The sequence below is a fragment of the Tympanuchus pallidicinctus genome, unplaced genomic scaffold (genome assembly GCF_026119805.1).
Source record: "Tympanuchus pallidicinctus isolate F22 unplaced genomic scaffold, pur_lepc_1.0 scaffold13, whole genome shotgun sequence".
Lineage (NCBI taxonomy): Eukaryota > Metazoa > Chordata > Aves > Galliformes > Phasianidae > Tympanuchus > Tympanuchus pallidicinctus.
The window spans coordinates 3,605,461-3,625,685 of NW_026294648.1; the positions used below are offsets into that span (position 1 = coordinate 3,605,461).

The 20,225-nt window shown below is 36.7% G+C and overlaps 1 protein-coding gene across 6 annotated transcripts in view; it reads right to left on the reverse strand.

Annotated features, from left to right (window-relative positions):
• The window catches only part of THOC2 (THO complex subunit 2), a 51,616-nt gene that overhangs the window by 21,909 nt on the left and 9,482 nt on the right, over nucleotides 1-20,225 (reverse strand). For 5 of the 6 annotated variants that reach the window (XR_008204297.1, XR_008204296.1, XR_008204298.1 and 2 more), the window contains exons 5-18: nucleotides 19,590-19,660; nucleotides 18,180-18,301; nucleotides 17,232-17,365; nucleotides 15,515-15,681; nucleotides 14,655-14,747; nucleotides 12,134-12,289; nucleotides 9,052-9,224; nucleotides 8,691-8,886; nucleotides 8,133-8,174; nucleotides 5,753-5,794; nucleotides 3,707-3,837; nucleotides 3,515-3,616; nucleotides 1,271-1,355; nucleotides 418-511 (exon numbers count right to left, since the gene is read on the reverse strand). Coding sequence is in view for 3 of the 6 variants with exons in the window: in XM_052673688.1 (XP_052529648.1) it covers nucleotides 418-511; nucleotides 1,271-1,355; nucleotides 3,515-3,616; nucleotides 3,707-3,837; nucleotides 5,753-5,794; nucleotides 8,133-8,174; nucleotides 8,691-8,886; nucleotides 9,052-9,224; nucleotides 12,134-12,289; nucleotides 14,655-14,747; nucleotides 15,515-15,681; nucleotides 17,232-17,365; nucleotides 18,180-18,301; nucleotides 19,590-19,660 (1,608 nt within the window). In the remaining 3 variants the exon portion in view is untranslated. The remainder of the gene's footprint in view (nucleotides 1-417; nucleotides 512-1,270; nucleotides 1,356-3,514; nucleotides 3,617-3,706; nucleotides 3,838-5,752; nucleotides 5,795-8,132; nucleotides 8,175-8,690; nucleotides 8,887-9,051; nucleotides 9,225-12,133; nucleotides 12,290-14,654; nucleotides 14,748-15,514; nucleotides 15,682-17,231; nucleotides 17,366-18,179; nucleotides 18,302-19,589; nucleotides 19,661-20,225) is intronic. The other variant, XM_052673690.1, reaches the window with a different exon arrangement.

Genomic DNA, 20,225 nt, shown 5'->3' on the forward strand with positions numbered 1-20,225 from the left:
TCTCTATTTGTCAACACAGAAGCTGTACAGAACTTTTGTTCCCAGTTCCAAAATTTGCCATGTATCAGCACGGTAAGCAAGCAAAGCAAACAATACAGAGGATCTAGTAACATACAGTTCTGTTTTTAAGAAGTAATGAAGAAAATGGTCACTTATTCAGTCTACAATTTACAGGTTTACTCAGCTTTCAAGAGCAAAGTGAAATCAGTAAAACAACATAAAAGAAGAAGAATTTTCATAGTGTTTAAGTAGGAAAAACAAAGCACTCTAATTCAGTACATGTAAAAAATGTGTTGCAAGCTCACTAAAATTTCCAGCAAATAGCAGCAACAGTAGAAACAGTATTTACTGACAGAAGAGATTCAATGCAGCTACAACTCCATCAGCACCAGATGTATTAGTTACATAAAAGGATACACGCCAAGACGTCGTAATTCAGTGAAGTGAGGTATTTCAGCGAATCAACAACTGGGGTTATTAAGTTGTCGTATTTTTGTATCTGTGATAAAATCTGAAAGCAACAAAGAGACGTTGAGCTGAAAAAAGAACAGCATCTCTCATACTTCACGCAACAGATCTAGACTGTTAAACTACATTTGTCTTCAAAACCTACACAGAGCACTCCTTGAAAATAGTTTTAGAAGGACCTAAACCACTTCCAAAGTACAAGTGACCCGCCTGACTGACTTTGTACTTTCGACAAATCAGTGAAACACATCTCTAAGTTCTAAAAATAATTCTATGCTTGTACTTTCTTTGAAGTTAGACAATTACAACTTTATAATATCTGAAACCAAAAATCACCAAAATATTTCACTGTTCTGAAGACCTCTCAAGAATTCTAAACCTTACCATAAGTCTCCCTTGCTACTTCCCTGCAGCAACTACCAGTTCAGAAAAAGAATACAAGCAAATTGCTTTAAGTTCCACAGTGTTTCCTCTCCTACATGATTTATACACATATGCTTAAGTATTAATTTCTTCAAGTAACATCTGAACACTAACAGGTAGCCTGGGTAACCCTATCAGGGCATCTTCACACCTCACTCCCATCTACCAGTCTCAAATTAAACACTTAAGCAGATGCAATTTTCATTTCAGTTTCAAGCTATTCCATAGTTCTTATCACATTTAGTATCTCAGATTTTTGTTTCTGTATTACCAGCAAGTTACCAGACTGAACTGCACTCTCTTATACCATAGGTCCCTTTCCCTACTTAATTATCTATGGTTAGGATATAATAGTATTTAATTACATGTAATTACATACATAATCAAATAAAATGGTAGGATTGGCATGGCTGAGTTTCCCAATCTGTCTTCCAGATGGTTTCACATTTTCCTTAGTCAGACGCCTGTAAAAAAAATGTTTTATTACAAAAGTTGAAAGAATAGTAGAATAGGAGCTCCAACGAAGAACTTGGTTAGCTGCACAGATTAAATCCTCACTAGAGCACATGTTTAGGAAACTGAAGTAGAGAAATACTGTTTCTCTAGGAATCTGAAGTCTATAATCCTATGACATACAGAGGGTGAAAAACAACCCATTAACCTCATATTACTACGGACTGTATTCGAGTTTCAACTCTGAGCACTTTGCATTTGGAAGCTGTCACAGAACCTACATGACACAGTGAAATAGCCTGTGATGTCATTGGTGACTCATGCAAATTTAATTCAGCCACAGCTCGGTCACTTAGCACTTGTTGCACTGTTTAGATGAGGGGAAGAAGAGCCCCCCAATGCCAATTTTGTTGTGTTGCATTTTCACAGCATCCCCCCAATGAAGATACTTAACATTAAACCTGAGATTGATACAAATAATCATATATGTAATATTAAAGCAGAACATTAAAGCAGAATGGTGGCACCTCAGTCTCAGCTTGCTTCCATTTTATACCACAAAGATCTTTCTGCACAGTCTCTGCTTCAGCAATCACAACAATAAACCACCACCACAACCACTAAGTAATCTGTCAAAAATTACTATGGAAGAAGAACTCTCTGTACAACCATGCTGCAATTATTTCTTTCAGTATGTTCCAGAATGATTAATTTAAACTGTTTATACCAAATTCAAAAGTAAAGTGTCCACAAATTAAAAAACCTCAAGAAACCACCACCACCCATCATCCAGACAAAAATGAAGGCTATTTAAGCAAGAAAAAAAAAATTGGGAGCAGGAGGTGGTGTTCCACTGTTACAATTATTAGCACATAAGAAAGTACCATTATTTTCAAGTTGCATCACGAGGGCTCCTGCTTAAATAACACATGCTGGTAAACAACATCCTTTCTTACTGTCCTTCATACTGTGAAACTTAGTTAACAGTGACTAATTCAGTGATATATTGTGTTTAAAATCCAATAGCACGTTTCTTGAATATTTAAGCTCAAAGCATAACAACCTGAAAGTACAACTTAATTGTATCAAAGTATTTGTGAAGAAATTTTGCCAATCATCAAACAGTCTCGGTAGAACCCCTGGAGGGAGGCCATACTGCGTTTCCAGTTCTCATGAGCACCTCCAGTATGAAGATGATCATTGGAAATGAATCTGGACTTTGATACTTAACAAGGATTTATAGAATAAATCAAGCAATACTGTTCTCTTCTAAATTGTACTTCAAAATTCCAAATAATGACAGTTCCCAGTCTCAATTCTCTACCTGAAAGTGGAACAGGACTTAAATCAGATAACACCTTTAAACAAATTGGCCAATAACACAGTGAAATGGCCAGAACAGTCACAAACAACTATATCTTTGATTTACAAGCTTCTCATACCATTAATAACTATCAGCATTGTAGCTCATTTGCATAACAGAAACCTACTGTAGCAGAATAGACACAAACTTTTATCATCTACTCCAAGCCAGAAGAAAGGATCATAATCCTTTCTAGACTCCACACCTGCAGTTCAAAGCCTCTTAGGATATTTCTGTCTTGCCACATGGAAACATTCTAATTAAGTGCATTAAAACAAATAAATAAAACACAGCATTTGCTTTTGGCCCAAACTACATAACAAGGAGAATCCAAATCCCTGACAACCATATAGAGATGCTATTTTTAAGATAAAATTGTTCTGTGTCTGCTTGAAGATGAGAACAAACCACCCAATTCAACTTGTGTCCCTCTTGTGAAAGCTACAGAAAATGACAACACTTTTCACTCTGCTGAGACTAAATGGTGTCCACACCCAGAGAGAATCTGTAGCACTCCTGTAAGCAAAGCAATTCATCAACAGCAGCACATCCATGGAAAAGTTTTAAACCACTTAGTGGGTCCTTTTTTTCAAATGAAGCACTCTCACTGGTGGCCAACAACTCTGTATTATTATTAATTTGACAGTTTTTAATCACTGTACATCAAATATTCCACAGGCAAGGATCATCGATGAAACTGAGTCATTAGAAAAGGAATACATTTGCCAAGGGTTTTTTTGTTTCCCTTCATTTGGTGAAATGCAGCACACTGTTACAGCTGGTAGTTGATGGACTCACACAACTTACTTCATGATGTACTTGGCTCGGTCTATGGTTTGAGCCTTAACTTTCACTAGGAGTGGATGGCTATTGTATGTTTCATTCTTCCACTGCCCATAAAGACGGTACCTTGAAAAATGATCAAAGGAAAATTAGTTTTTATACTGACAGATTAAGATAGATCACTTCCAAAGATCAGAAACAAGCAATTCTACTCACCGGTACTGGTATGGAAATGTTTTGAACATTCCCCACAGTTCTTCAGACATGCATGCATTGCAGTCCATCAGAGAAAGAGAAGGAAGCAGAACCTGATCGGTAATGCTCAATACGCAGCTGAACAGTACCTCCTGTAATAAAGACAAAACTCAAGGTAACTACCAGATATAAAAGCAACATGAATTGCACATCTTAGTAAAATAACAAAATACAAGTTGGCCAAAAGATCATGACTTCCTAAACAACAAAAAACCAGACCAAATACTAAAAGAACTGAAGTATCCCATCGAACCTTCTCTTAGCTAACTCATGAACCACATATGTTGTCAATATTTTCTTATATGATGTAATTGAGCAATGAAGCTATTTTCAGTGCAATACATTGATATTTTAAAATAATTCATAAAAAGATACACTGCAGACTTCCATGAAGTGCAATAGCAGAAAATGGATTTATTTTGGCAACTACCTTCAACGTATTAAGGTATTCCTTTATCATTACTCCAACATTCAAAATCATGGATTTAAATTTGAAAGCATTATACATGTTCTCAAGACACAGAGTACCAGTTTTCTTGTTCTCAGTATCAACTTGTTTTTTAAAAAACATTTGTTTCCCACTGAGTACACTAGAGAAGCCACAGGGGAAATAAATAATAATCAAAAACACTTGTAATTACACTCAGCTTAATCTCTCAGAGTCATTTTCTTAGCACTAAGTGAACGTTCTCACAAGAGCACAATCATTAGCACCACATCCTACACCACAGTATGCAAACACTAAAAAATTCTTTGTCAGTACATAATTCACATTTCCATGTACAAAGAGCTACTTGCATCTCCAAATGAGATTTCTTTGCAAGAAAGGACTCAGTCATGGAAACAACAGTCCCGAGACTCTCAGCCGCTTCCCAGTTATGAACTCTGTTCTCTTCCAAGCAGCAGTTCCCTTCCAGTCATGGAAAACCAACCAGTTCACGCACTATTTGGCAGTGTCACTTTACCCTTAGGTCAACTTCCTACAAGACTTGGACAGACTCAGCCTACCACTGATTCCCTGAACCACACAGTTACCTCTCTAACCCACAGAAACGTTCTGGAACGTCAGAATGAGTGAGATGAACAATATCTACAGAAGGTAGGTGACCTGTAGACCATGAGCTCATAGCAACTATGGGTGACACTGGTCAAGTTACTCAAAATCTCCAGTGACTAGTAAGATCGAACTCAGTTATCCTAGTCTAATTATTAGTGCTTTTAGTAACATTTCAGAAACTTTATTTCCCTCCACTACAACTGCAGTAATCAGTAAATCATGACAAGTAGTAACAACAACTTGCTGAACACTATACTAACTTGATACAGAGTTTGCTTGTTCATTTAAAAGACTAAACTGACTTTTTATTAAACAAGTTCAATCTCAACTGGATACCCAGATTTCACTGAGGCCAATCTTGAATTGCTCAATAAAGAAAAGTTGCCCTTTGTATTTTGAGTACCTTCCCTACATCTAATTACTCCTGATTTCTATGCTTTTCCCCAGTAAGTTACTTAAGATACAAGATGCCATCATGAGAATCTGTTTACATAACAGAGGTGTTCCACCCAATTCAGAGCCACTGAGCAGTAAAAAGCACTATGCTCAAAGAACAAAATCAATTTGAGGAATCCAGGGGAGGTGGGAAAGGCCAACACCACAGTAATGCAAAACTGTGACGTGCTCAAGCTCATCCAACAAGACTACAATGTATATTTTGGTAAATAATTAAATGGTACAAAGAAAAAGGCTGCAAACTCTCTTAACTCCTTCCTCTAAAAAAAGCTCGCTCCTCAAAAAATAAGATTAAAATTGACAACATAAATTTACCTCCTTGAATAAAAATAGATTGCCATTTCACTGATGTAAAATACATAATAAAAATCAGCATGTGGGAGGGATGAGATTACAAGAACATTCAGAACTCTGCCAAGAAATACATAGTAGCTCTAGCAGAGTTGATTCATATGTTCGTTTTTTGATGGAAAGTCTCTAAGAAACTCACTCACCATTTTCTCCTTGTCTTCTTGCTTGCTTCCATCAGACTGAAACTATAACAAAGACAGTGAAGTTACTTATAAAATAATTAGTCTAACGTTTAACAGTTTCAGAACAAGGCTTTCTCAGCACAAGCATACACAAAGAGGGTTACATGACTAGCAAACATTTAATTTTACAGATCTGCTAGCATTGAAATAGTTGCAGGCCCAGTGGGTGGAAGGGCATCTACACAGATCCTCTCCAACTCTTATTAGCACCATCTGCTGCAGTGTATGCTCTCAGTTCTGCATGCTGCAGTGCTTTCATCTATTTCAATACGGAACCTTCCTCCTGCAACCAAGCCTTAATATCTACCCTCATCATTTCTGAATTGTGTAAAGGACACAAGTAAGCTTCATGCATAAATACCTTGGCTTCATTATATTTGTGCGTGCAGCATTTGCAACCCCCTGATAAAGCTTAAAAAAAAAGCTATACTATGGGCTGTTGTACTTTAAAACAGTTCTCTTGGAAAAAAACACAACAGGGAAAAATGAAACCCGCTGACATTTTAGAAAATACCATCAGGCTTATAATATTACTTCATGAATACAACATTAATTCACCACCTGTGAATACAGAAGTCATTACTGTTCTGTCCTCTCCTATGAGGAAAGGTTGAGGGAACTGGGCTTGTTTAATTTGGGGAAGAGAAGATTCCAGGGAGACCTCATTGTGGCCTTCCAGTACTTGAAGGGAATGTATGAACAGGAGGGAGAATGGCTGTTTATGAGGGCGGATGGTGACAGGACAAGGAATGGTTTTAAATTGAGATAGGGGAGGTTTAGGTTGGATATTAGGAGGAAGTTTTTCCACTCAGAAGATGGTGAGGCACTGGAACAGGTTGCCCAAGCAGGCTGTGGATGCCCCATCCCTGGAGGCATTCAAGGCCAGGCTGGACGTGGCTCTGGGCAGCCTGGTGACCCTGCACACAGCAGGGGGTTGGAACTGGATGACAATTGTGGTCCTTTTCAAGCCAGGCCATTCTATGATTCTATGATTGTTATCATACAAAAACAAAATCTTGACTCTCCTCCAATCAAATTATACTTGGCCTTCTACCTTCTTTGAAACATTTTTATCTTGTTAAATTTGTCACTAAAACAATGTTTTCCTGTTAATTTCAGTGTTAGCTACCATGAAATACCATTAAATCAATCATTAAATCATCCTAAGAATTCAAAAATCAGATTAGAGCCTACAGGAAAGAGTTTTGTTTTTTTGTTGTGGTTTGTTTTTTTTCCTGTATCTCCAACAGCTTTTAAAGCAATGCAGAGTGGATTAGCATATTCTCAGCAGTACATATGTGTGGCTTGTGAAATTATTTTGCTGATACAAGGCTTTCTGGACTCTGTCAAAAACCTGAAAAAGGAAGACTGATCTGCAATCTAAGATCAGCAACTTTAACTTTACAATAGAAAAAGCAGTAATAAAAAGAAGTTTGGATTTCATGAGGGGCTTTGTTATACTTTTTTTTCACCCAAACAAATGCATTATCTAGAAATACATCTTGTGGTCAATTACTAGAACAGAAAAGACCCCAACCTCCAACTGGTGAGCAATTCAGTAACTGCACACTGTGCTACATTGTAGTATCAATTTAAAGTTTTTGGCATACAAATCTAAGTACAACATTTTCTCAAGAGCTGGTAAGATTTACTATCATTAAGAAAAACAAAAACCATACTCTATCACTAGCTACACAAATTCCTTGATGAAACTGGTAACTACTAATGAGTTCATGAAGAACTTCTATAGAAGAGATACTAGCATACTTGAAAGCTCTTTAATTATTGCGAGCAGAACTAACAGAGAAATAGCAAGGTTGAACTGAAATTCAAATGCATAAATAAAATGCACTGATTACACGTGTAGTGACTCTGCATGCTTACATTGGAAAAGAGACAACTGAAGTTTTGAGGAAACCTACATCTATACACACACACACACGTAGATGTGCATATAAATAAATATACACTCCATTTTCTTACTGGAGAGAAGCCTAAAGAAACAGGACTTCCAATTCAATTATCAACAGTCAGAATCATTTCCTCACCTTTCTTTCACAATAATACCCACTCAAGATTTTAGTCTTAATTACAAAATTGCTTCCTTTTCTTTTTGTTCAACTCACCATTAAAAAGCTTATTAAGCTAACACACCAGTAAATGCAAAATCATCTTCAAGCTATGCATGAGCACGGAAGTTGCAATGCAATATTAGTAGTCAAACTTTAAACTACTGTATGGGTTAGCTTACAAATCATCTCCAGTTATAAACACATCTACTGAGCATTAAATGGTTTAACATGCTGTTGGCAATAGCGCACTAAAACTTTCCCTATGTTACCTTAACCATTCTGTCACTGATGAATTTCTTCGTAGCTCCGGCCTAAAGCAAATAGCTAAGAGTTGCTCATCCTTGTTGTACATACATTAAGCTACCATTTTTCTACTACTTATAAAGAAACCACGTGTATATATTTATAAATATGAACTAAACTATAACAAAGCAACCTCCATTTTAATGTGTGTATCCACAAAGAAACAAGGGCTTTCCCACAAATCTTTGGTACTGAAACTTAATCACAAAGTAGTCCTTACAATCTGCTGACAGAAGTAAAACAAATTACTCACTTGAAATTATGATTTCCAAATTAACTGCATTTTCAATGCAATTAAGGGTATCTTAATTATCAAAATTGTAGTTATCACTACAGTTTCCTAGATATAAAACCACTATGTTCAAGCTATGCAAGAAATGTTGGTTTACGTTCATTGATTGTAAAACTGATCAAGAATTAAAATAAGATTCTCCAATTTTTTTTTAATTATTTTAATATACACATAACAATGCTCGAGCACCTTCTGGCAGGTTCAATAAGCTGTTTGCCTTTATCTCACCAACCTCTTTCATAAAAGCTTTTCCAAGGCGCACCACTTTCGCAAATAAAATGGGATCGTGGGAGAGATGAGGACCAAGGTAGCACAGCATGTTGAACACTTCCTTCCTCAAGTCTTCAAAGCTGTCTGCTTGTTTCGGTGCTCTCTTGTTTGGCAGAGGAGAAATTGGTGACCCTTTAGCCCCTTTTGGTACACCAACCCTAAAAATAAGTTGCACACCATTTCACATGATGCAGAAGTGAAAGTTTTAACAAAAAAATTAAGAACAGGACAATACAGCCTTATTAATGAATTTATGCTTGCAAGTTTTACACACTTTTGCACTATTCAATGGAAACTACTGTTGCAGTTACTTTCCTCTTTACCTGCGGTACAAAGGTTCAATTGTCACGTGTACGAGCTGGCAAAGGGCAATCGCAATGGGCTTATGTGAAGTAGCATAAAATGGAGGCATCTGATCCATAATACTCTGTGCGTGCTGCCAATCACCAATTTTTAATAGAGCTTCCAGTAAACCAAGCTTCTGATTATCTGGAGGCTGCAAGACAATAAACAATTAATAAAGTGTGCTCATCTGCCCTTTAAACAGTAGCCAGATGTAAGCTGCAAAAAGAAATCCAGGAAGAAAACATACATAGATACACATACAAGATATAAACATGGAAAAACAAAATTCAGCTAGATGCTTACACAACAAGGACACTTGAACAACAGCAATAAAATTAGTCCACATGAAAACTAACAGCTTCATGAAAGAAACAAGTTACAAAATAAATTAAATGTGTCTGGTCATGCATTTTTCAAAAACACCAGTTTAATGCAGCTTGCTTCCTTACATGTCATTTTAGGAACAAACAAGCATCTAAGAACTCTTGGCATGACACGTTCTGGATTTTAAAAACATTAATTTCTCTCAACTTTTTCTCCATGGAATTTCTCCTACAAAATCAGCTTAAAAATTAAACTTCTCTCTCTCTGAATTTGCTTGTATCCCAAGTCACTAGACTAAGTGCCAATGTGAAAAGTCCAGCTGTAAGGCTACAGAAGACTTCCCACATATCCCACTTTGCAACAAAGAGGGAAACTGTGTCTCGAAGCAGCTTTGCAGAGGCACGTTATTAATATATTACCTCACTGGTCTATTACTAAATGACTCAGTGAAGTAACGGAACGTGGCTAAGTGCTGCAAGTTTGCCATCACTCTAAACCAAAGCTAACATTACATAGAGGAACAGAAGATTCCAACGTTTAAGTCAAATCATTTAAGCATATTAAAGCCCCCCTCCCCCCAAAATAGTTTTCTTTAAAATTGTATAAACAGACATGAAAAACTGATGACAAAACCTGGAAGCTAAATGTTTCTAAAGTTCTATGGTACGCATGGACTTTTTGTTCATTTTAAAACCACTTTAAAACACTTGCAACTCTCTTTCCTGCTGGTTGTGGAATTAGCAGAGAGCCTAGTATACAGTAAGAAGAAGTTTTCAGAGTGAAAACATCCATGGTGAAATCACAGTAATGAAATTTCACACGATATGTTTTATTCAAAATATATGCGTGCACATCAGAATAAGATCAGCCTCTGAAATATCAGTTCCTCTGATGCCAAGGATTGTCTCTTTCAGTCACCCCAGAGTACACTAACAAAAGGGTAAGCTGATCCTTTCCTGAAATTGTTGGAAACTTCTCAGCAGTGTAACCAGAAAGCTTGAAATCCACTTCCAGCATGAAGGATTTCTTGAAAACCAAATTGCTTAAAAACAATTACAAGCTGTAACTACTCAGTCAGTATAAACATACTTGTTAAAACTAATGATCAGACTGCACTGTTGTGTGCTATTTCCAAAGCAGTCACTGCTCACACGTACATACTGCTGACTGTATGTCCTCAACTAAGCATGCTCTTCTGAAATATAGCCTCCAACTGCAAAAGCACACAACACAGAAGAGAGTCAATTTGAACTTGCTATGAAGTCTAGTCATACTGCTGAGTTAGGAATTAATATTTTTTTTTAACCCCCTACTCATTTGTTTTCAGTATCATTTTGTTATGCATTAAATGCATCTCAAAAGGCAAGAGAAGATAATGCATTTGCCAACACTAAACTATTCTTATTAAGAGTTGATTATGACACAATAATTCATTTCACAAAAAACAGCACTTGACAGCTTTAAATTAAATTAAGTTAGGAATTGTTATACGTATTTTTCCCTTCTTACCCACACGTGTATTTCACAGTACTTTACCAAAAGTTGTCAAGCTAAAACTGTACGCTGGATAAAAAGCACTCAAAATGAAAATGCCAACAGCTTTCACTTGTAGTTCCTCCATAAACTGCTCAGAGCATATGAAAACATTAATATAGAAACAAGGCTATCAAGAAACAGCACGTACTGCAGAGCAGCATGCAAGGAATTACAGAAGCTGTTTAAGTTCAGCTCATCATTTTCCCCACTACACACACTCAGATTGTGCTACTTGTCACTGTAACCCTTCAGAAAAACACTGCAGCTTCCAGCAGAACATTGCCCAGTGCTTAAATTTAAATCTTAGCCATAAAAAACACTCTTAATCCGATATCACTTTAAATACGTATGCTCCTTATGCCAGGAGTTTATCCTTCCATCACAATATTGTGATGTGTGCTGCAGAGGACACTGAGAGGATACCTAGCTCAACTAACCATAGAATAGATAGACCAAAATGATTTGGTATAATAAAAAGCTGTGTGGCACAGAGCTAAAAAACTTGAAACTAGTGAAAGGAATCAGTTCAAGCAGCAGATTACAACTGCAGTTGGGAGCCAGAGAGCAGTGACCACATCAGCTGCTTAAGGGATGAGAATGAAATTAAGTTTTTCAAGTTTGTCAAGAAAAAGAGAAAGAAAGATCAGAGATGTTCTATCCTATCTTGATTCTGTACAAGTAGGAATAAGTAGACAAAACAGCTGGATATCATGAATCAGAGGGATAAAGAAAATGAAAAGCAGATGTCAGCACTCATGGATTTCTCTCTCCTTTCCAGTACAACTACATGATGCAAATAGTCAGCAATTGACCTTTTCTTGTGCATTTTATTTAAATAAGACATGAGTAGCGCTGAAAACACTGAAATGAAGGGGGGAAAAAAAGTACCTTGAGAACTTTTTAAACTACAAAGCTTGAATACACTTAAGCAAGTTAGACCTAGGGCACATTAACAAGACTTGACATAGTAGCATCTTAAATATAAAGCACACAATTGCACCAAGATACAGATCTTAAGGCAAAGAGGACAGTTTTGACTTAAAATATACAACCTTTTTGTTCAATATTTTCTCAAATACAAAAATATTTTCATAGTCAATGCCTACACTCAGCTTACAGTTGTTTTCTTGAAGACTAAACACACACACACACACACACACACACACACACACACACACACACACACACACACACACAAACCTTCTCGGTTTTCTCCTCCTCTTTTTCTTTTTCCTTCTCCTTTTCCTCAGTTTTCTCAGAGGATAAGACAACCATGGTGAGCTTTCTCACAATCTGCTTAGCTTCCACTATCTCTCGCTTGTGTTCTTCAATGATGGCATTATCCCCTGGAAGAAGCTAAGAAAAAAGAAAAACATTATTCATTTTCAGAAATAACTGATTTATTCCTTCCTGATATTCACCAACTGAGCACCAGGCAGAACCTGTGTTTTTCTTTGACACTAATCACAAACTTACCTCTTGGAAGACTATCCTCCTTGTTATCATAGCCCCAACAGAAATTATACTATTAACAAACTTCTGAAATCAAGAACAGATTAAGAATATACTGTTCACCTTCTACTCCTTACCAGCATAGTTCAACATTCAGTAGTAGATGCTTTGTGACAACTGAGCATATGATTGATAATCACATTAAATGCCTTAAAACAAAGAGAATGGTCATGTAAAGAAAACTGTATTTCACCACTAAAAAAATAACATACAGTTTTTTTTATAGCATATATACAGTTCAATGGCCCTTCATTTTATAGAATCACTTAATGCTTGACAGCATTTCCTATTCACCAGCAATTTGGATTAAGCAGGTATAACATCTGCTCCTTAAAGAGGTGTTACATTAAGAAACCTGATACAGTAAAGCCTGAGCATCATCTCGTACTTGATTGAGTGAGGAAGATAATTCTACATGCAAGAATTAGAAGTTCAAGCTGTGACAGAATGGAAAAGGTCTGCTCGAGAGGGACACACTTCAAATCCACACAGATTTCATTCCTAAAAACCAGGCTCAAAATTTTAAGTGCAAATGATCAATCGTAACTTACTGCAGAGTTAGGCCCTCTGGCAAAGTAATCTTCTACTTGTTTTAAACATGGGAATTTTTTTTTTTTAATTTGATTTTTTTTAACTGTTCTCTCTTCTAATAAACCAATAGTAGAATTCAGACAATCATCAACAAAGAAAAGATATGAGAACTCTTCCATTTCTTACAAGTTCGGGGGAAGAAAGAATCCCAATAGGAAAATTAAGATGTTTAAAACACAATCTACTAAAGTTCACGAAGAAATACCTTGTGAGGAAAGCCAAGAAGTAAATGACATCTTTTGGGTTCAATATCTATTATATACATGATTTGTGAGCAAAAAGCAGATCTTACTGAGGGATGGAGGGAACAAGGATATTCTTAATGAGAAACAGAAGCCCAACAACTGCTGTACAGAAGGTGCACAATGTAAGTGTTGTGTTCTAAGCAGCACGTGTGTTAGACAATTTCAGGGAACTCCCCTAAGTAAAATTAAGCCTGTTTGAAAAAGAGAGGCAGAAAATGGCACGTCAAACATTCAGTCAAAGGTAAAACATGCAGCCTGCCAGAGAACTTTGAAATGGAAGCAGATAGCAAATGAGGTCAAGAATCAACACAAGAAAAGGCAAGCAGTGCAAATAAATGAAGGGGGCATTCCAGCTGTGAGACTGCCACAAAGGCATGCATACCTATTCAGGTCTGAGCCAAGACTGGGCAAGTTCTTAATTCTCAACCTAAGCATTCACCTTGTGACTTTATTAACATTTCTTAATAAACCAAAACAATCATCATGCATTCCTCCCTCCACACTGATTATCTGAGATACCCACTCCCACTCCTGCTTCACCTGACACAGTTTTAGCCAAAAAGAAGCATGAATGAAGAAACAGTCAGATTGCTACTAATGCCATTAACTGCCACACAAATCAACAGCACAACTACATTCCAAGATTCCCATAGCTTTAATTAGATCTCACTTCCTTGATTTCAGTGGAAGATTTAAGGGTCTTGAGATACAGATATTGTGAAATTAAAATCTGGTGCATAATGTAAAAATATTTTGATAACTGTAACATTCTGTTTACCATCTGTCACATCAGTATGCTGGGTGGATGATGGAGTGCCAGCCTCGAGAACATGTCTCTCACATTCAATCACAGTACACAACTTCATTTTGCTCTGGCAAGCTAACAATTCAGAACTCCTGTATGTGAAGTTACATACCTATCCAGGGATATCTAACTTGTTTTTTTTTTTTTTTTTAAGCTAGTATTAAAATAATAAGTAAGCTGTTGATCATTCTATCACTTTTTTTTCCAAAAACCAAGCTTAGAGAAGTACAACACTCCAAGAGTCTAGCTCTTAGGGGAAATTACTCAGGACATTTAAAGCCCACTTCCTATCACTTAACTCATCCCCTGCACAGGCAGGAGGTAAATAAATCTAGAGGACAGTACACTCAAAGGAAGCAGTTTTCAGACTTCAGCGTGTGCTTGAGTGAATATGCATCATTAGAAAGCACTGAGAAATTTAAAAGACAGTAAGTGCACACAGACAGATGTCAGAAGGCATATTATGAGGTTTAAGCTTTAAGAACAGAATAAAACATCTGGCCTTTTTTCAAAAACTATTTTTTTCTTTTCTCGTCTGACCAAGTAGCACTGTGACTTCAGCACTTACATGAACATAAAGATCTTCCAAATCTATGAGATTATGTTGCAACAGGACAGCAGCAACTCTGTACAGGGAGGAAGGTGTCTCACCACTGGGATCCTAAAGACAAGATGGCAAATTAAAAGTCAGGAAAGAAGTGAAAGTACTTAAAGGTACATTAACACAGTTCTCCTTGCTATCATGTTATTTAAGTGATTCAACTCCGAAGGCATATTGCCATATTACTAGAATTAACTGCAGCACACAACCAGAAATGTTCAGAAATGACAAGATTCAGCTACATACACACCTTAAGGTGCTTGTATGCAATTCCTCACATTGAAAAAAATATTTGAATATTCTCTGAAAAGAGTGGTCAGGTATTGGAACTGGCTGCCCTGGGAAGTGATTGTCACTGTCCTTGGAAGTGTTCAAGAAAAGCATGGATGTGGCACTTATGGACATGGTTTAGTGAGCATGGTGGAGGTGGACTGACAGTTGGACAAGATGATCACAGAGGTCTTTCCCAAACTCACTGATTCTATGACTTTCTCAAGTATCATCCAGAATTCCCTTACAAACATGTTTCTGTCTTACAAAGAACAGTGCTTCTATAACTATGTAAGTTAAAATGAAAGCATCACAATCAAGACTGTTGATTTTCAAAGACAGCCAGCTGACAGCATTCTGCTCTAAAATACATCAGAGAATTCCACTCAAGTCATGAAGTTGTTGCTTTTAAAACTGGAATGTTACAACAGATTAATTTCTATGTTGTTGTTTTTTTTTTTTTTAAAAAGAACAGCAAAAGTCTTATCACTGACTGAGGTTCAGCACTGAGTAGAATCAACCACCAGAAACAGTAATTAAGAATGCAAATACATTACCTGATAAAATTTGAATTTGAACCCAAGGATATGGCATAGAGTTTGAGGTTCACACATGTACATGTAAGACTCTATCAGTGGTACAAAGAAATCATCATACTCAGGCCTGCACTCATAGACTTCTAGGATAATATCCAAAACTCTGTTAGGATCAAGGTTAAAACATCCTGCAGGAAAAGAACAGAGAAGTTTACTATTGCTACTTCTCATTTATATTCTGCTATTAACCCACAAACACATTTGTTTTTCCAAGTTACATCAAACCTGAATTTTAACAGAAAAGAATTACATACAGCAGAACAATCTAGATTACCTGTAGCTACACTGACTGTGTAAACTCGCATCTAATATTGAATTAGGCAAAGACAAGTCAACAGGACTTTCAATCCAAACTACACAAGAAGTATGAAATGCCATCTTAAGGGAACCATTTTGATAAACACAAAACAAACATCACTAAACCCACTGTGCTTCTTTCCTCCTTTTCCCTGTGTTGGGGCTCATTCATGCAGCTGCACAGATGAGCCATGTGAACAGGATGTTATTTTACATTCCCAAAAAGTGATAGTTGGACTGCAGCTAGATCCTGACCCATCTAGTTGCACTGTCACAGCAATTCAGTATTACTGCTAGCATAAGGGTGAACAGTTCATTTATTTGAAGGGAGCAGGAACAAGGACACAGATCATCCTATGCCAATGCTGAAAATTTATCTGTGTATCACCAAAACTGCAGGAGTCACACCACAAAATAAAGTACTGCAGTCTACATTTAGACTGCTTTCATCTTTGTTTCGTGAGAAAATTTAATCCAGGCACATCCAACTATGCAGATATCTAATTAGTTTTTCTTTCCCCAAAAGCTATTTCCACTGTATTAGGACCTGGTATGTCAGGAAAAATGACATTTTACAGGAAGTCTATCTGCAATATTGGAAATCCCAGCAGACAAAAAAAAAAAGCCATCTTCTCCAGCTCTCTTCCAATAGGAGTATTACTAATGGGATTTGGCAGTTTCAAGCAAAACTCTGTGAAAGATGGCAGAATATAAAATATTAGCACAGCTTTTGGAAAGCGACTGCAACGTCACTGAATAAAACAAGCAACAATGCAAATACATACATTACAAAAAGAAAGCTTAAAATGTATTTCAAGTAGGAAATGCCTATAATTCCCTATACTTTACACTTCATAGTTCTACTGTTGCCACGAATCAGCAAAGAAATACGGAGGAAAAAAAGAAACCACAAACTGAATTACACACAGGAGTAACGTTTGCTCCTTCATGAAGAACCACTTCTTCAACTTCTCCAAAACTAGAATATTCATGCACTGTATTCAGTAAAACAGCAAGAAACACTGCTACTTTCTAATCCGCCTGCTGAAAGACAACTGGGACATCCTCAGAAGATGTTACTTCTGAGTGTGTGCTGAAACAAAGCCACAGAAGGTATGTGTGGAACATACTGAAAATGGAGTATTTAAATTAATTGCAACCACACAACATTCGCAAAACTCAGTTTTCCCAAAGAAACAGGAACTTCCAAATGTCATAATTCAGTCAGAGGCAACCTAACAACACGTGTTGTTAACACAGAGTGCCTGCAACAGACCATTTGATCCCCAGATGACCTCAAACAGCTGCCTGAAGTCACCCTCCACTGTTGTAAGACCATTTAAGAAAATCAATGACCTTATTCCTCCAACAAATCCCTTACCTATTAAAGATTTGATATTTTCAAGGATTAAATCACTAGTGATGTTGCCAGATAGGTCTTGCCCCAGTTCTGCAATCAGCTTTGCATAACCTTCATTCTCCTCTCGTAATAAATTGAATTTCTGTTGCTTGTAGCTGCAAAGAGAAATCAAATGTTATTAACACATTCACAGTAAAGTTTATTCATGATCTTATAAATATTAAGTTCCCCATACAAATTGCTAATTTTGAATAAATTCAGTAAATAAGTTTTATCAGCTATTGGAAAAATTGGAGAATGCAGTCAAACAAAAACCTTCAAGGGAGCAAGCAGTCTCCAAATACATCCAGCTCTCCTTTTGTTTGAAATTAAGGTCATTTAAAAGCAAGATGATGTTTGTACTGACAATGAATCCTGTTCTTGCATCCTACGCACGACAGTCCCAGAGCTACCTATCACCTTAGCATGCTGCTCACTGGGACTTGTTGCAGCTTTAAGAGCTCTTTGACACAGACACTGACATATTGGATGCAGAAAAATACACATACACAAAAATATATACTATGTTGCTAGGACTAGCATAACAGCATTTATGGAAACACTGAATGCCTATGCTTAACAGATACAGCAACAAAAATTTGCTCTTATTTTGCAAATTAACATTTGTGACAAATAAAATGAAAGTATTTAATCTGCACATACAGAAAACATCACAGCAATAGGTCAAATTAGAACAGCCTTCAGTTTCCACATTCTTGAGAAACGCAAGAGGGCTAACGAGGTTCTATCATCATCAGTGATTTCCTAAAAGCACAGCAAAACATTTGTCCTAAAAGAAAACTGAGTATTTTATTAAAACGAACTTTCTTAGAAAACACTGTTACCAAATCAAATACCACTGCTCTTTCTCACCTCACCTTCCAAAAAAACACAAAGAAAGAAAAAACCCAACCCTTGTCCACAACTTACAATAGTTTTGTCTTTATTTTAACAGATTTCTGGTTGAACTGTTGAGACTGCTTGATCAGTCCTAATGATTCCAGTGTTTCTGGATCTAAACGCTCCTTTAGGACAGTGTCAGATACAAGATACTAAAGGAAAACAAAGACACACATCAGATTCGTCAGCTGTGAAGACCGAGACACGTGCACATCACATACCTTCATACTAGTTTTGTAACAATGCCTTTAGAACAAAACCTGGAAACTACTTCACCCAAACTGGAACTTCAGAAGGGTAGAAGTCAGGTACAAGAACACCTTGAATAACAAGCTGCAGAGCTTAATTGCTGGTTACTATACATTGCTTAGCATCCAGGGATGTTATTACAAGAACCACACATTTGTAAAGCTTATGCCCACTCCCCACCATCCATAAGAAAAGCCTTTATTTCATATGATGATTTTTCTTATGAGTTAAGCTTATTCTACATCATTAGGAATGCCACTTCAAAAGGCAAGAGTTGGATGCACAAAGAAGTCCTGCAACACAAACTTCAGAAGCAAAGTTTCTGTTTAACTGAAGGGGAAAATGTTCAGCTCGCTCAAAACTCCTTAGAAGAACTCAAGGGACAACTATACCATCTCACCATGATGCAAGAGGTAAAGGTACTCAGAAAGCATCACGTATTAGATTAGCTAAAGTAGTTAAAAAATACAGGCATAAGAAATGGTAACAACACATCCTACTTAATCAGCTGGTCTAATTAAAAGATGTGGTTACCAGCCTTCTTCCAGTATTGCTTGTTTTAAGGATTTTTAAAATTCTCATTAAAGAAAAAAAAGAAGGGAGAAAAAAACCAAACAAAACATAGATGCCTTGAGGAACTTAAGAGTCTCCATTCAGAATGCAGGGCACAACTCTGGATCAGAATTACTTGTATTTTCCCTCTTTCCTGAAAAACCAATGCTTATTTCTGATAGCACTTCTCGTACTTTAAGTTCTTACTTCATCATTCCTATGTTATATTCTTCCTCCATCCAAAAACCCCTCACTGAACAATAATGCAGCAGCCTTGCTGCACGACAAGGTTGTTTGGATTCCAACAAACGTTTTGCTCTTCATTAAAAACAATGGGAAAGTAAATGAACTATTGGTATACAAGCAACTTTCCTTGTGCTCTTGAACTAAATTACACTGTGGGTTCGCACTGCTACAACATTAAAACTACATGCAGTATTTTCTAAAAACAGGAAAATAAAAGTGTGACATAGGTTGGGCCATTCAACTTTTAATCAGGACACTTTTCTTAAATAAAAAAAAAAAAAAAAAAAAGGAAAGAATTCACCCATCATAACCACAGACCTTTAAAAATCTGCAAATCATCTTCTTAGATTCTGGCATACACATTTACTAAAACAATTTCTAAATGCAACTTACCAAGCATGATAACACCAGCTGAGTAAAACAATCCCTTTTAGTTTTTTCTTCTAAGCAACTTGTTTCAATATCTAGAACAAAGGAAGATGAGAATGGGGAAGAAGAAGCAATCATTACTTGTGGAAACTTGCCTGCCATACTCAAAGAATTTAAATACTTTCTTCCTTAATTATTATTCTGATAAGTGCAAACAACAACACAATGCAAAGTATCTCGTTTGTACCTTGCTAACTTCCTGCTACCTTTTAGTTCACTTTGATGCCCATGAAATATTTTAACAAAGCTCAAAGACCCACAAATCACGTGAAAAGATAGAAAAGAAGCCAGAGGAACACCATAACAATGATTACTTCCATTTTCTCTTAGAACAACGTTTATAGCAAGCATTAAGAATCAATAAGATGGAAAGAACAGAAATACAAATTGCTGAAGAAAACTGGGTGATCCTAGCCTTAACATCATAATGTTCTAGATTCCTTTGCTTGGACTTCAGAGTAACTGCTGCTCACTGCCCAGTCACCAGTCTTTTACTAGCTATAATTCTGTATTTCAGTTCTCTCTTTCTTGTCAATGACTGGATACAATTCAGAAATTCATTCCTGTGAGGAGAGGCCATAAAACAATCACCAAGGAAGA